This window comes from Gorilla gorilla, chromosome 21 (assembly GCF_029281585.2).
Source record: "Gorilla gorilla gorilla isolate KB3781 chromosome 21, NHGRI_mGorGor1-v2.1_pri, whole genome shotgun sequence".
Classification (NCBI taxonomy): Eukaryota; Metazoa; Chordata; class Mammalia; order Primates; family Hominidae; genus Gorilla; species Gorilla gorilla.
In genome coordinates, this window is record NC_073245.2 from 70,488,020 (window position 1) to 70,501,297 (window position 13,278).

The 13,278-nt window shown below is 50.1% G+C and overlaps 1 protein-coding gene across 1 annotated transcript; it reads right to left on the reverse strand.

Annotated features, from left to right (window-relative positions):
- Nucleotides 1–495: 495 nt before the first annotated feature.
- On the reverse strand, nt 496–13,076 carry ANKRD60 (ankyrin repeat domain 60). Its single transcript, XM_004062469.5, has 4 exons — nt 12,647–13,076; nt 7,467–7,597; nt 5,676–5,841; nt 496–3,181 (listed from the first exon to the last, which is right to left on the reverse strand). The coding sequence occupies exons 1-4, from the start codon at nt 13,074–13,076 to the stop codon at nt 2,871–2,873; spliced, it is 1,038 nt and encodes a 345-aa protein (XP_004062517.5). The 3' UTR covers nt 496–2,870.
- Between the last annotated feature and the right edge of the window lie 202 nt (nt 13,077–13,278).

Below are 13,278 nucleotides of genomic sequence, written 5' to 3' on the forward strand. Positions count from 1 at the left end.
TCTACTGAGTGCTTCCCACCTCCCAGGCCTTCCCAGCAAGCTCAGCGACCAGGATTACCCTCCTTCCTCCTCTACAGAGGACTCTTGGCTCAGAGCAGTGGGGAATTCACCCAAGGCCACATGGCAGAGCCGGTAAGATGCAAGCCAAGATCTGTGCTGACCCCAAAGCCTGTATCCCCACCCCGCACAGGCAGCTCTTCCCGTCTGGTGACTGCAAGCCCAGCCCTACCTGGGGATGCCAGATGAGGCAAAGGAACTGGATGTCAGGGCCTGGAAGACCAGAGGAAGCTCGTGTCTGCCCTACACAGAGCAGAGATGTGCCTGACCACCATGCCGGACCACCTCCAGGGTCCAACAAAAATGCTTGAGATTGACCCCCCAACACACACTCAAAAAAAACTTTGTTGGCTCCCAAAATGTGGGGAAAAAAACCTTCAAAATAAATGTTTAATGAAATATCTACAAAATGTAACATATCACCCAATGGCAACTCAATCCTTCTATGGCTCTGGATATATTATATTTCGTAAGTGATACAGACTTGTTGAATATAAATAGAATGTCAGAATTGTCTAAAATGAAGCGCTCCCCAGGACCTACGAGTATTCAGATGACCCTACCACAGACTGAGCAAAATGTCACCATGAAGAGTTTGGGACCTGTCCAATGTCTGGCCAAGTACTTAATTGAATTGGGGGTAGATGAAGATAGAATGCTTGCCCCCAGAATTTTACATATAGGAGTCAAACAGTTGGCTCTCCAAACAATGAAGGCAGCTGGGCAGAGCTCCTGGCAAATGCACGACTTTGAGTAATGCCACTTGTTAAGTTAAAAGAGTGCCTGCATCACCCCCCTAACACTTCATTAGCTAAATGGATTGCCCCATTGGGTTGGGGTTGCTTAATATCTGCCTATTGACTTTGCAGAATGTCTGCCAAGAACAAGATCTCAGTTTTGACATAGTTGATGCTGAGCTATTTTTTTCCTCGACTATTATTTGTCTAACAGAGTGCTGAGCTGGGTACAGCCACGTACACTGAGTGTAAGACCACATCATCAACACAGATCTTACTTGCTATGACAGCAGGAAATGCAGCCAGTTAATTTAAAAGCTGACTCCAGTTCTTGGGATGGAAGTGGGAAAGGGTGGCCAGGATACAGCGCCATTTCCCATTCCCAGGAAAACTGCAATGGTCACAAGACTACTGCCACACATTTTGATTCCAAAAGTTGCTTAGAAGGTAGAGCTTTAGAGAACAGAAATGGTCTGTGGGAGGTGGGAGAGTGGACCCCACACGCCCCCCAGTAAGACCCGTGGCTACTCCCTCACTGTGGCATCAGAGTCTTGGATTGTTCCAGAGAGACCTTGGTTGTTTCTATCACGTTTCTCCATGAAATGAATTAGAGTTTGACAGTGACAGGCAGTCACATGGGTGTGCCCCACATCTTCTCACTCCTTTTGTAGCAGACCACGTTCTTCAAAAATTCAAGCCAAATTTTAAAAATCAAGAGAAATCTGGCCGGGTGTGGTGGCTCACACCTGTAAATCCAACACTTTGGGAGGCCGAGGGGGTGGGGGGGCAGATCATGAGGTCAGGAGTTTGAGACCAACCTGGCCAACGTGGTGAAACCCCATCTCTACTAAAAATACAAAAATTAGCCAGGCATGGTGGCAGGTACCTGTAATCTTAGCTACTCAAGAGGCTGAGGCAGGAGAATCGCTTGAACCCAGGAGGCAGAGGTTGCAGTGAGCCAAGATGGCACCACTGCACTCCAGCCTGGGCAATAGAGCAAGACTCTGTCTCAAAAAAAGAAAAAAAAAATCAAGGGAGATCCTTTCAAAAAGCCAGATTTCCAGGTCTGGAGAGCTCTAGAAAGATCTAGTGGCCTCTGCCTTTCATTTCTGCAGGAGTCAAGTCTCGGTGCTCTCTTCAGACAGCTGGCCCCATCCTTGTCTTTCCTTCTTATTTCCCACACCCTGCTCACTCGTGCACTCAGCAGGCTGGGACCCTGTAGGAACACCAGGCACATCCTGCAATGCGGTATAAGGTTTTGCAATGCAAAGACCTGAGAGTTGAGCATAGACACTCCAAGGTGGTTTGCTCAAAGGAAAGAAGGAAGGGCTATCCCAGTGTTGGCAGGAAAAGGAGAACGCTGGCAAGAGGAGACTGCATGGACCACTGGAGATGGGACAAAAGAGAAGATGTGGCCAGCCTGATTCTCATCTTCTTTTACACTGTTTCCTCCCCATCTAGCACCAACGTGTTACCTTTCAACAAGAGGAATAAGGCATCCCTTCTGGAGAGTGTGTGTGGAGAGCCAAGCTCACCCAGCTTCCCTTCTGCCCCCGACTCAAGAAGCAGACCCCTCAAAGATGGCTCAGGAAACCTGGAACATTAGCTGTGGGAGCATTTAGTTCCATGGCTTTACAGACTGAAATTCACAGCCCACACTACACACGACCTCCTGACATTTGCTGGCACTTGTTTTGTACAATAACAATAGTGCTATTATCATTATTGTCATTACTCCTATTATGCCAGTGCATTAGACGGTCCCCAGAAGGGAGAGAAGGTAATTGGCTCCCATCACCCTAAGCAGCGCTATTGAGTACAATGTACAAATAGCTTAAAATTAAAGGCTGGCATTAGAGCCTGTTCAGTCTGTAATGGATTACTAAATGAGCACAGGCTTACCTACTGCCATCAACACCCTCCAGAAATCATTTGCAAACAGGACAGATAATTTCGTATCTGATTCAGGTTAATTGCCCTGTTTTCCTGCCTCCCTGCTCACCAAGGGACCCCATGGGATTGTACTCTGCAAAGTTGCCCAAACCAGCCTCAGTGGGCAAACGTTCCCACTGGGAGCTAATGAGGGGTCATCATCATCTTCTCAGACCTAAACCCAGACTTGACCCTCTGCAAAGCATTCTTCATGACCAAGTCATTCAGATCCCTTATCCCCGACTTTGCTATCCGGTGGAGGAGGACCATCTGCCTCTCGCTCAGCGTGTGGTTCAGGCGGTGTGCAATGGAGATGGGGGTCTCCCCCTTGGCATCTCTGTCGTGGATGGAGGCCCCGTGCTGGAGCAGGAGGATTATACAGTCTGACCGGCCCATAGCTGCAGCCACGTGCAGGGGTGTCCTGCCCAGGGGGGATCTGCTGAGGCAGCTGGCTCCTGTAACATAAGAATATTGGCCAGAAGGAAGACATGCGGAGGGGGAACACAGGAGGGGTCCAGGGCTGTGAAGGGAGTGCTCCTCAGGGAGGTCCTGCTGCCTGGCCCAGCTCCAGTACTGCCCTGCCCCCAGTCCATTCCCCTGGCAGCAGCCAGTGATCTTTCCAGAATGCCCATATCAAACTCCTGCTCAGATCCATCACTGCCATCCCACCGGCTGTGGGGTGATGTTCTAGGTCTTTCCTGCTCACTCTCACCCTACCTTCCCATTACTGTTCCAGCATTCCCTCCTGCCATACTCTCCTCCCCCACCCCACCACCAAGGCACCAATTATACCTACCTTCCACCTTCATCCCTAAAACACACCCTGCTCTGCATCCTGCCCCAGGCCCATTCACAACATTCTCACCCATTTTATTCTGGGCTAAATCTGACCTTTCTTTAGGTTTCATTTCTTTCCTTGGGAAAATCTTCCTTAGTTCTCCCACCCCATGAAACCTCCTGTATAAGCTCAATAGACACTCTACATCTTCACCACACTGTGTACACCATTGACTATGGAATTATTTGTAATAATCTACTGACTTCCCCTCATAAACTCCAGGAGGGCAGAAAATACACACATCTGGCTTGTTGCTGTTCTCATCCCGAGCACGTAGCTCAGTGCCTGCAGAAGACAGGCACTTGGGAAATGACGCAATGGGCAGCCTGACTCATGGACAGATTTCACTTCGATTAAATTCCCCACCGCCTCCTGCAGATGGATGGGCTAATGACAGGTGTCCAATATGGAGTTGTTGAACTGAATCAAATTCTGGATAACAAATATGACACAGAAAACAAGGCAATTCAATTAAATTCAGCTGACATTTCGGTAGCCAGTTTTTATGAGCTCCGGCTGGTTGGTGAGGTAAAGTTTTAAATAGGCTCTTAGAACACCAGTGTCGACCATGACACCTCCCCCCAGCAGCTGTCTGCAGAGGACAGAAAACTTTGCAAAGCTGGCTGTAATTTTTTAACTGGTGCCTTCAAATACATCACAGTTCCATCAGAGTGAAAATGACTTTTTATGAGCTTAAAGGACTGCTGGGCTGCGCAAAGCCCATATTTCATTTTACAACAAGCAAAGAGCAGACAGGCAGTGAAGGAAGGAAGGAGAATATTGTTGAGGTAACCTTTACCCATCACAGAGGTTTGTACACCCGATGCACGGCCCAATCATCCGGCCCAGGAAGTCCAAGATGTTTTCCACTTTGCTTGGTGTAAGTGGGAAAAATAGCAATGACTGAGCTGAGAGAGGCTGGAGCCAAGGCTGTGAGTAGGAAAGAAAGCGGTCTAATTTGGAGGCAAGTTGATACAGGAGACCCATGGGAAAGGCCCCTCCTGAGCCCAAACCATTGACCAAACACCACGTAACATGTTCTTCCTTTTTCCAAGGAAGCTGGTGGTCTGGGCTGTTACAGCTGTTCTCCATTGTTCTTGAGGGTCTAGGCTGTTAACAGCTGTTCTCCATTGTTCTCCACTCCACATTGAGTGGTCTGCATCTCCATCAATGGGCATCTTTTCCCAAAAATATCCCACATCCAGGGAGGATAGAGTGTACACCTATGGAATACTATGTAAAGCTCTTTAATTTGGAGACAATGTTTGCTAAGGCTTCTGTTTCTATCTATCAAGAGAGCCAGAGAGAGAGAGAGAGAGAGAGGAAGGAGGCCCTTAAGTGGAGGTGGGTTGAAAAGAGAGTTCAGCATTAATGTCTTGTGAGAAAATAATAACAAGGCTTGGAGAAGGGAGAATGGTGAGCCTGCCATCCACCACAGAGCTGTGCTGGCTGGAAGGTGGACTATTTTGGGGTTTTTTCGTGTGTGCGTGTGTGTGTGTGTGTTGTAGTCTCCTATCTCAGCCTCCTGAGTAGCTGAGACTACAGGTACGTGCCACCACACCCAGCTAATTTTTGTATTTTTAGTAGAGATGGGGTTTCACCAGGCTGGTTGGCCAGGCTGGTTGTGAACTCCTGACCTCATGTGATCTGCCCGCCTCAGCCTTCCAAAGTGCTGAGATTACAGGTGTGAGCCACCGTGCCTGGCCAGAGACTAGACCATTTCGGACCGTTGCAGCATCCTAATTTCATGCGAGGCTGGAAATCACACAGACAGCATGCGAATATTCCCAGCAATATGTCTGGTGAGAAATGAACCAGGGATCCTTTATAGCTGCCCCCTGTGTCTTGGGTCTGGAAATGTCTGCCTCACTGAAGCAGAAAGAATCTTCTCGAGACCTGGTGAAGAGAAGGAGGGCAGCCTCTGACTGGCGTGCCCTAAGACACTTGCCTAGACAGGGAGTGAGTGGCACCATGGGGACCCTGATTGGTGGCTGACAAGACACAGGTCCAGGAAACCACTGCTGGAAGGACTGGGAACACAAGACACTCTGTCCTTTCTACCTGCAAAAAATCCCAACTCATGAATATAGCAAGCTTTCTACCAGAATTACCTTGTTCTAGAAGGTACTGCACAGCATCAAAGTGGCCTCTGTGTGAGGCCACATACAACGCCACAAACGCCCTCTGAGACGTCCACTGCTTCCACTTCTCACCCTCAAAATGTTCTGAATTTGCGGTTCGGTAGAAGGAATCTTCAGTAAGCCCGAGACAAGATAGCTGGGCAAGATAAGAGGAGTTTGAGTTATTCTCAAAAGCATGGCTGCATTTTGCTGGACGGCTGATGGGGCATGCTCAGGGGAAGGCTTGCTTGAATGTCAAATTAAGGCTCATGATGGGAAAAGAGAGGTGCAAACCCTCATGAAAAGCTGAGAAACACCCAGGACAGGATGGGGAGGCCATGATTTAATGCTTTATATATGTTCAAGAAATACGAATTCGCCGTCAGTCAGGCTCGGAACGCAGGAAGGTCTTCCTGTCAATGTTTTGAAGAGAGAAAATAGCTTTGCCAGGTGTCCACAGGAAGGTGGTTGAAGCCACTGAGGAAGACACCGGCCAATATAAATGGCCTCCCAGAGGGTGACAGTCATCTCTTGGAGACCGGCTCTGGCTTTCCCATCTATTTGTGTGCCCATTGTCTCCATTAAGGTTTCAGAGCAAGCTGAACACGCACAGGTGAACAGCCCGGTCACGTAACCACCTCGTGGTGAATTAAGTCTTTGAGCCTGGGAGGAAGGCTACGGGTTCCCCCAGGGAGGATACTCTGCCCTGATGTGGGAGTCAGGACTGGGGCAGTGGGAGGATCGGAATCGAGACGAGGATGACGGCAATTCTGACAACCTCAAACAGCAGGGAGGTGACCCCTGCAGCTAGAGTAAGAGCCAGAAAACCAAGCATGGACCACACTGCTGGTGACAAAGGGCAGGGAGACAGAAGGGGCAGAGGAGAGTGCGGAGGAGGAGGAGCGGGAGGGACTAGGAGATGTGTCAGGGCTGGGACAGGGCCCCATCCTCCCTCCCCTCCCTGCCAAGGCTGCCTCCTGCCGCACCTGCCTCCCCTCCCTGCCAAGGCTGCCTCCTGCCGCACCTGCCTCCCCTCCCTGCCAAGGCTGCCTCCTGCCGCACCTGCCTCGAGCCCACCCACTCTTCCAAGAGCGCCAATCCCAGCCCCTGCTACACCCAGCCTTCCCGGACCCCTTTCTGAGCAAAGAAACTCCGTCTCTTCTTCTCCAGGAGCACATAGCTTTCCATCCGAATTTCTTTTCTAGGAAGAATATAGCATTGCCCCTCGTGTCACAGTGATTCATCTTCCCTGTTGGGTACACATCTGGTTTCTATCCTCCTGCCCCCCACTGCCCACCCCTAGAGCCCAGCTGAGAGGCCAGCAGGAGCCCTGGAGGGCAGAGCGCCCGCCGCTCACCCCGGGAACGAGGGGCCTCTCCCCCCGGAACCAGGCAGCACCTGGCGGAGGCCTGTACCACAGCCCCGAGCTCTGAGCTGTACGCTTCTCAGTTATCTGGAGTTCTCCTCTCAGTATTAAATTAGATTTCCAACCTTATCACTTATAAACATGAATAGAAACCTGCTGCCTCGACTCCTTTGCGGGGAGGGGTGGGGCACTAAGTGGGTTATAAATCACAAATCGATAAACCCAGCAAAATGGTAAACCCAAGGAGTGAAGGCAAACCCTCAGTGCGGTATTTCATAATTATGACACGGCTCATCGTTCTCTCTTCCCTGCTCTGAAACTGTTACTCACATATCCGTATTAAAGACTAATTTTCCCCCCACAATTTACAGTTGCTTCGTAACGTATAATATCCATTTAAAGAAGCTTGAAAACACCTTGCTGGGATCCCCTTCCACAGCCGCCAAAACAAGTTCTGTCCATCCGTCATGATGCCAGATACATAATGAAATAATCCCTCCAGGAACAACATCATGGAACTTCAGGGTAGTGTCATCCATCAAAACTCCTGCAGGGAATAATTTTTTTCTTTTAAAAAATTGGGTATTAAAGATAAACTACTACATTGGTTAAGTTAAGAGATTATCTGACCTTGAGTGCCACAAAGATAATTTTAGAAATATCGAATACGAATCTCATTTGATGGTGTCGCGTGGGTCTGTCTGTTGTTGGTAATGCTTTTCAGAAAATAAATTTGGTTCAGCTCAGATGGAAGCCGAACAAAATCACAATGCCAACGATTTATAAAATTCTGTAATTATAACTTGTCCTATTGTGAAAAGGCACATGAGTCAGTAAAGTCATTTTATGAGGCAAACTCTACAAATAGAATGACTTAAACCTGAAGTAACCAGTCATTAGACACACAGCACAATGTGGTTATACAAATCATATAGGGTAAACCAAAATACTCTTGGATAATGTCATTACCTGGCTAAAGAGGTGACAATGACAAAAAAAAAGTTGGATCTTTCAAATTGAAGCGTGGGAGGGATTTTTCCACCTTGGCACTGCTGACAGTTTAGACTGGGTAACTCCTTGTGGCAGGGGCCCCTCCTCGTTGTCTGGTGTTCACAGCTTCCCGGCTTCTACCCACTAGATGCTAGCAGCACGTTCACCAAATCAAGACAATCAAACATGCCTCCAGGCCCAGCACAGTGGCTCACACCTGTCATCTCAGCACTTTGGGAGGCTGAGGTGGGCAGACTGTTTGAGCCCAGGAGTTCAAGACCAGCCTGGGCCACATGGCAAAAACCCGTCTCTACAAAAAATACAAAAATTATCTGGGCCTGATGGCTCACACCTGTGGTCCCGGCTACTCAGGAGGCTGAGGTGGGAGGATCACCTGAGCCTAGGAGACAGAGGTTGCAGTGAGCCAAGATTGCACCACTGCATTCCAGCCTGGGCAATAGAGTGAAACCCTGTCTCCAAAAAAAAAAAAAAAAAAAAAAGGCTCCAGACATTACCAAATGGGCTCTGGAGGACAAAATCTCCCTAGCTAAGAGCCGAAGTGATGTGAGGAGCTAATGCTGACATCCACCCCAATTTGGACTTGGAGTACCAGAGCTCCTTAGGCCTCATGCTTTCTTTATAAGCAATGCCACCAACATCGAGTCTCAGCTCCGCCCAGGTGACACAGTCTAGAGTCCAACTGAGTGGGATTCATGAGTTTTCTGCTTTCATGATTCATGGCTTTGTGCTTATGTACTAGGTACTTAGTGATTACTTGGTTCCCAGACCGAGTACCTATATTCTTTCATCCTTAGGACAGCCCTCCAAGGTAGGTTTGTTATCTCCATCTGCTGATGAGCAGACTGAGGCTCACATAGCCTGTGAACAGCCACCCCAGTGCTGGCACCAGACCTGCTTCCCTCCAGGGCCACTGGCTTCTCACTCTTGGCTCTATGAGCACCAATTTGCTACCAGAAACTCAGGATGGTAGATGTCAAGAGGGAATAGTGATCAGCAAATCTGTTAATTAGTGTCCTATTTGTGGTTCAGACACAGAGGATAACCGGCAATTAGTCTAAGTAAGACAACTTGACTTCCTACAACTTTGAAAACATTGAGTAAAGCTGTGTTTTGCTGAGACGGGCAAGAGTACAACTCCCACATGCCGAACAGCCCCTATAGCAATCGGAGTACATCCTCTTTTTATAGACAGGCAGCCACTGCCTTGGACTTAGACAAATACTAATTATCACCAGCTAAATAAATTATCGAAGTTGACAACAGACGTGTAAGGGCAGCCCTGGCCCATGGGTTTGCTCACCCCTTTTAGATTTGTGAATCTCAAGGTTTTCACACATGATCTCATTTGATCTCCCCACGCCCCAAATTTTGAGGTGGGTAGGAGAGGCCTCAGAGGATTATTTATAGGCAGTAGCCCAAATTTCTTCTAATAATGAGTAGCACTTTCTGTCTTTCTTGTTTGCCACCCACAGCAAGGACTACAACAGCAGAGAGAGGTCGAGCTTCTAACAGTTGCTAAGTGCCTGTTGAGTGATAGCCCTGTGACATCAGTGTTAAGTCACCCCCTCTCTCACGCTCCCTCTTAGCTCTCTTGGATTAATAGCCCCGCATAGCTCATCAGTGAAAACAAATGAACAGAAGGGGTGCCAGGCATTTGTAGTCGAGGATACATAATTTTCAAATTACTTGTTTGGGAACTCTTACTAAGTCCTTCAACAACTCTCCTCACTTTTAATATGTTAAATACAGAGTAGGCTCAAAACACATTTCTTTCCAAATAAAGCCTCAAAAATGCTCAAGAGCATCTCCCAAACACTCCTATAGGAAAATAAATACGTCAGGAAAAGTGCTTAACCTATTTTAAAAAGAGCAAAGGAAAGTATTTTGGCCTTCACTGTGCATTTTGAGTTTCCTGCGTCATTTCTGTCCAGAGGGGGAAACGGCTCTGAGAATTCCAGAGCTGGTTTCTCTGTGTTACGGATTAGGAAACTGAGCCCAGAAGGGCAGTGTCTGGCAGCACCAAGCCCGTGGAGGCAGGCTGCTTTCAGATCTGTCTCCATCGCTCCCCAGCCCCTGCAGTACAGCTGCAGTCTCTCTGCAATATCAGCTGTTCACATTCTCTGTGCAGCAGCTCAGAGATTTTTTCTATATCTTCATTTTCTTGAAGTGTGTTGCGTTGATTTCAACCAGGTGGGGAGATGATGGAGCCCAGGGACTTTGATCCTGTTCTCATATCCTAAATATTGTAGGGAATCGGGATAGGGAAAGCCACGCCTTCGGGTCAGGGAAGGAGACTGATGGAAGGAGAGATGGGCTCTAGGGTGCCTGGCCTCCACTGGGTATCTGCCACATGGGACTTGTCTGGAGTGGGGCCCTTGGGGTCCTAATTCAGTCACAGGGAACTTTCGGTTCTGGGTTCTGATTCCGGCTGGGCTAGCTTTGAGCTCCCGATGTGAACAAGGACGCAGCTTGGAATTTGGGGTTCTGATATGTACTGGGTTAGTTGCCAGTATTTGGGGTTCAAACGTAGATAGCAGCATTTGCTTTGAGACTCGGGTTCCTGCGAGGGCAGTTTACTCTGGATTTGGGGTTCTGATTAAAGTAAGGTTTGCTGTCTGTTTGGGGTCCTGATGTGAAAAGGTCTGTTCTGGGATTTGGAGTCCTCGTATGGGCAGGACTTGTTTTGGGATGTGGGGATCTGATGTAGCCCCGAGTAGTGTGGCATTTGGAGGGTAGGAATGGAGCACATCTGCCCTGAGATTTGGGGGTCTTCATGGTGATAAAATCTTCTCAAAATTTGGGCTCCTGCTATATGCAGGGTTTGGTCTGGAATTTGGGGTTCTGGTATAAATAAGGTTGGCTGAAGGATTTGGGTTACATATACAAGAAAAGTTTGCTTTGAGTTTTGGGGTACTCATGGAGGCAAGGTTTTGTTTGAACCTTGACTTCCTGACGTGGACACGGACAGCTTCAACCTTGGAGTGCTGATGTAGACACGGTTTCATATCTGGGGGTTCAGATATGGGTGGGTTTGACTTGAGCTTTGGGGTCCTGCTGTGGACAGAGTTTGTTTCATTCTTTGGAGCCCTTATGAAGACACTTTGAGGGGATTTGGGTTCTGGTATGGTCATGGTGAGCTCGGTGACTGCCTTTTACATGTGAGCAGAGTTAGCTTTGAATTTTGGGGTCCATATGTGGGCAGGGTTCATTTTGGGCTCTGTCATCCTTATGTAGACAGAAGTGGCTAATGGATTGGGGTTCAGATGCACAAATGGTTAGTTGGAGGCCGGGGGTCCAGAATTGGGCAATTGAGGGTCATGATGTGGGTAGAGTCTGCTCTGGGATTTAGGGTTCTGTTATGGCCAGGCATAGCTTCAGGGTTTGAGGCTCAAACATGGGCAGAATTTGCATAGAGATATATGGGGTCTTGAGGCGGGCAGTGTTTGTTTCGGATTTTGGCATCCTTGTGTGGACATGGTTGTGGAGGATTCGGGGTTCTAATAGTCACATAATTAGTCTGGCAATTTGGGATTTCAGATTTAGCCAGGTTTGTTCTTGGTTTTGGGGTCCTAAACTGGACAGAGTTTGTTTCAGCTTTGACCTCTTTGCGTGGACACAGTTGTTGAAGGATCTGGGGTTCTGAGGTAGTCATGGTTAGCCTGGAGATTAGGGGTTGAGTCTTGGGCTGGTTTGTTGATTTTGGGGTCCTGAGATGGACAGGGTTTGTTTTGATTTGGCATCCTTGCAAGACAAAAGTGGCTGGAAAATCTGGGGTTCTGAGGTAGTCATGGGTAGCCTGGAGATTTGGGGTTCAGTTGGGCATGTTTGCTCTGGATTTTGGGGTCCTGAGGTGGTCAAGGTTTGTTCAAGCCCTGGCATCCTGGGGGGGATGTGGTAGCTGGAGGATTTGGGGTTCTGAAGTAGTCATGGTTAGCCTAGAGATTTGGGGTTCGGTGTTGGGCAATTTTGTTCTGGATTTGTGGGTCCTGAGGTCAGCAGGGTTTGTTTCAGGTTTGGCATGCTTGCGTGGACATGGTTGGCTAGAGGATTTGGGGTTCTAATGTTCTCAAGACCAGCATGGAGAAGGACTTGGGGTTTGCTTTGAGTTTGGGGTACTGACATGGGCAGGCTTGCGTTGGGTTTGGGGGTTCTGCTGAGGACAGGCTTTGTTTCAGACAAGTCTTACATGAACAGAGTTGGCTTTGGGACCTGGGTTCCTTATGAAGACATGGGGAGCCTGAGGGTCTGGCTTCTGGGGGGTCCTGGCTTGGACAGGATTTGCTCAGGGTTGGCAGATGCAGCCCGATCCAGGCAGGACCTGCTTGTGGATTAGGGTCCTGCTGTGGGCAAGGTTTGCCTTGATTGGGAGTCCAATTTGAACGCCGTGTGTTTGAGATTGGGAAGTCCCTCTGTGGCCAGGACCCTAAGTGGCCCTTCCATCTGGGTTTCAGGGTGGTTGGGTTTCAGGGGTTTGCTTTGACATCTGGGGTTTCTCACGTAAGCAGGCTTCCCTTTGGGAATCCACTTCAGAAGTGGACAGGGTGCCCTTGCATGTGGCCAGGGAAGGAGTCAGGGCAGGAACCACCTTCGTCGAGGTACTGGAGCCGCTGGAGGTTGAAGGGGATGCCGACCATCAGGTCCAGCTCCTCTTTGAGCTCCCGCACGGTCATGTCGCCGCGGCAGTTTGCCACTCGGAACATCTCCCCCGTCTCCTCCAGCCGCACCCGCAGGACAAAGACGTCAGGGGCCAAGTCGGGCAAGGCACTCGCGGCCTTCGGGTCACCGACGAGCCGCTGGCTCCGGCCGCGGGCACAGGCCGGGGGCTGCGCGGGGAGGGCCCGCGAGCCCGCCGAGCCCGCCCTGGGCCCGCCGCGCCCCTGAGCCCCGGCCCGCGCACCGCTCCTGCGTCCCGCATTGGGGTGCAGGCGAGAGGCGCCCCCCGTCGGCCCCGCCGCCCGCGCTCCGCGCGCCCCCGCCGCCGCCCGCCGCATAGCCCAGCCGCGGCCGCGCGTCATCCGCGGCTCGAGTGCGGTGGCCACGCGTCATCGCCGCCCCCGCCCTGACGCCCCAAGGCGGGCCCATGCGCCCCCCGCCCCACTGTGACGTCCGGCCCCACCAGGACCGCCCCCTCCAGACGCAAGGCGAGGCCCCTCCCTGCCTGCCTCCCGAGCCCCCAGGGAGACCGATGGGCGGGCGGCCCCCCAAGGTGCCGCAGTC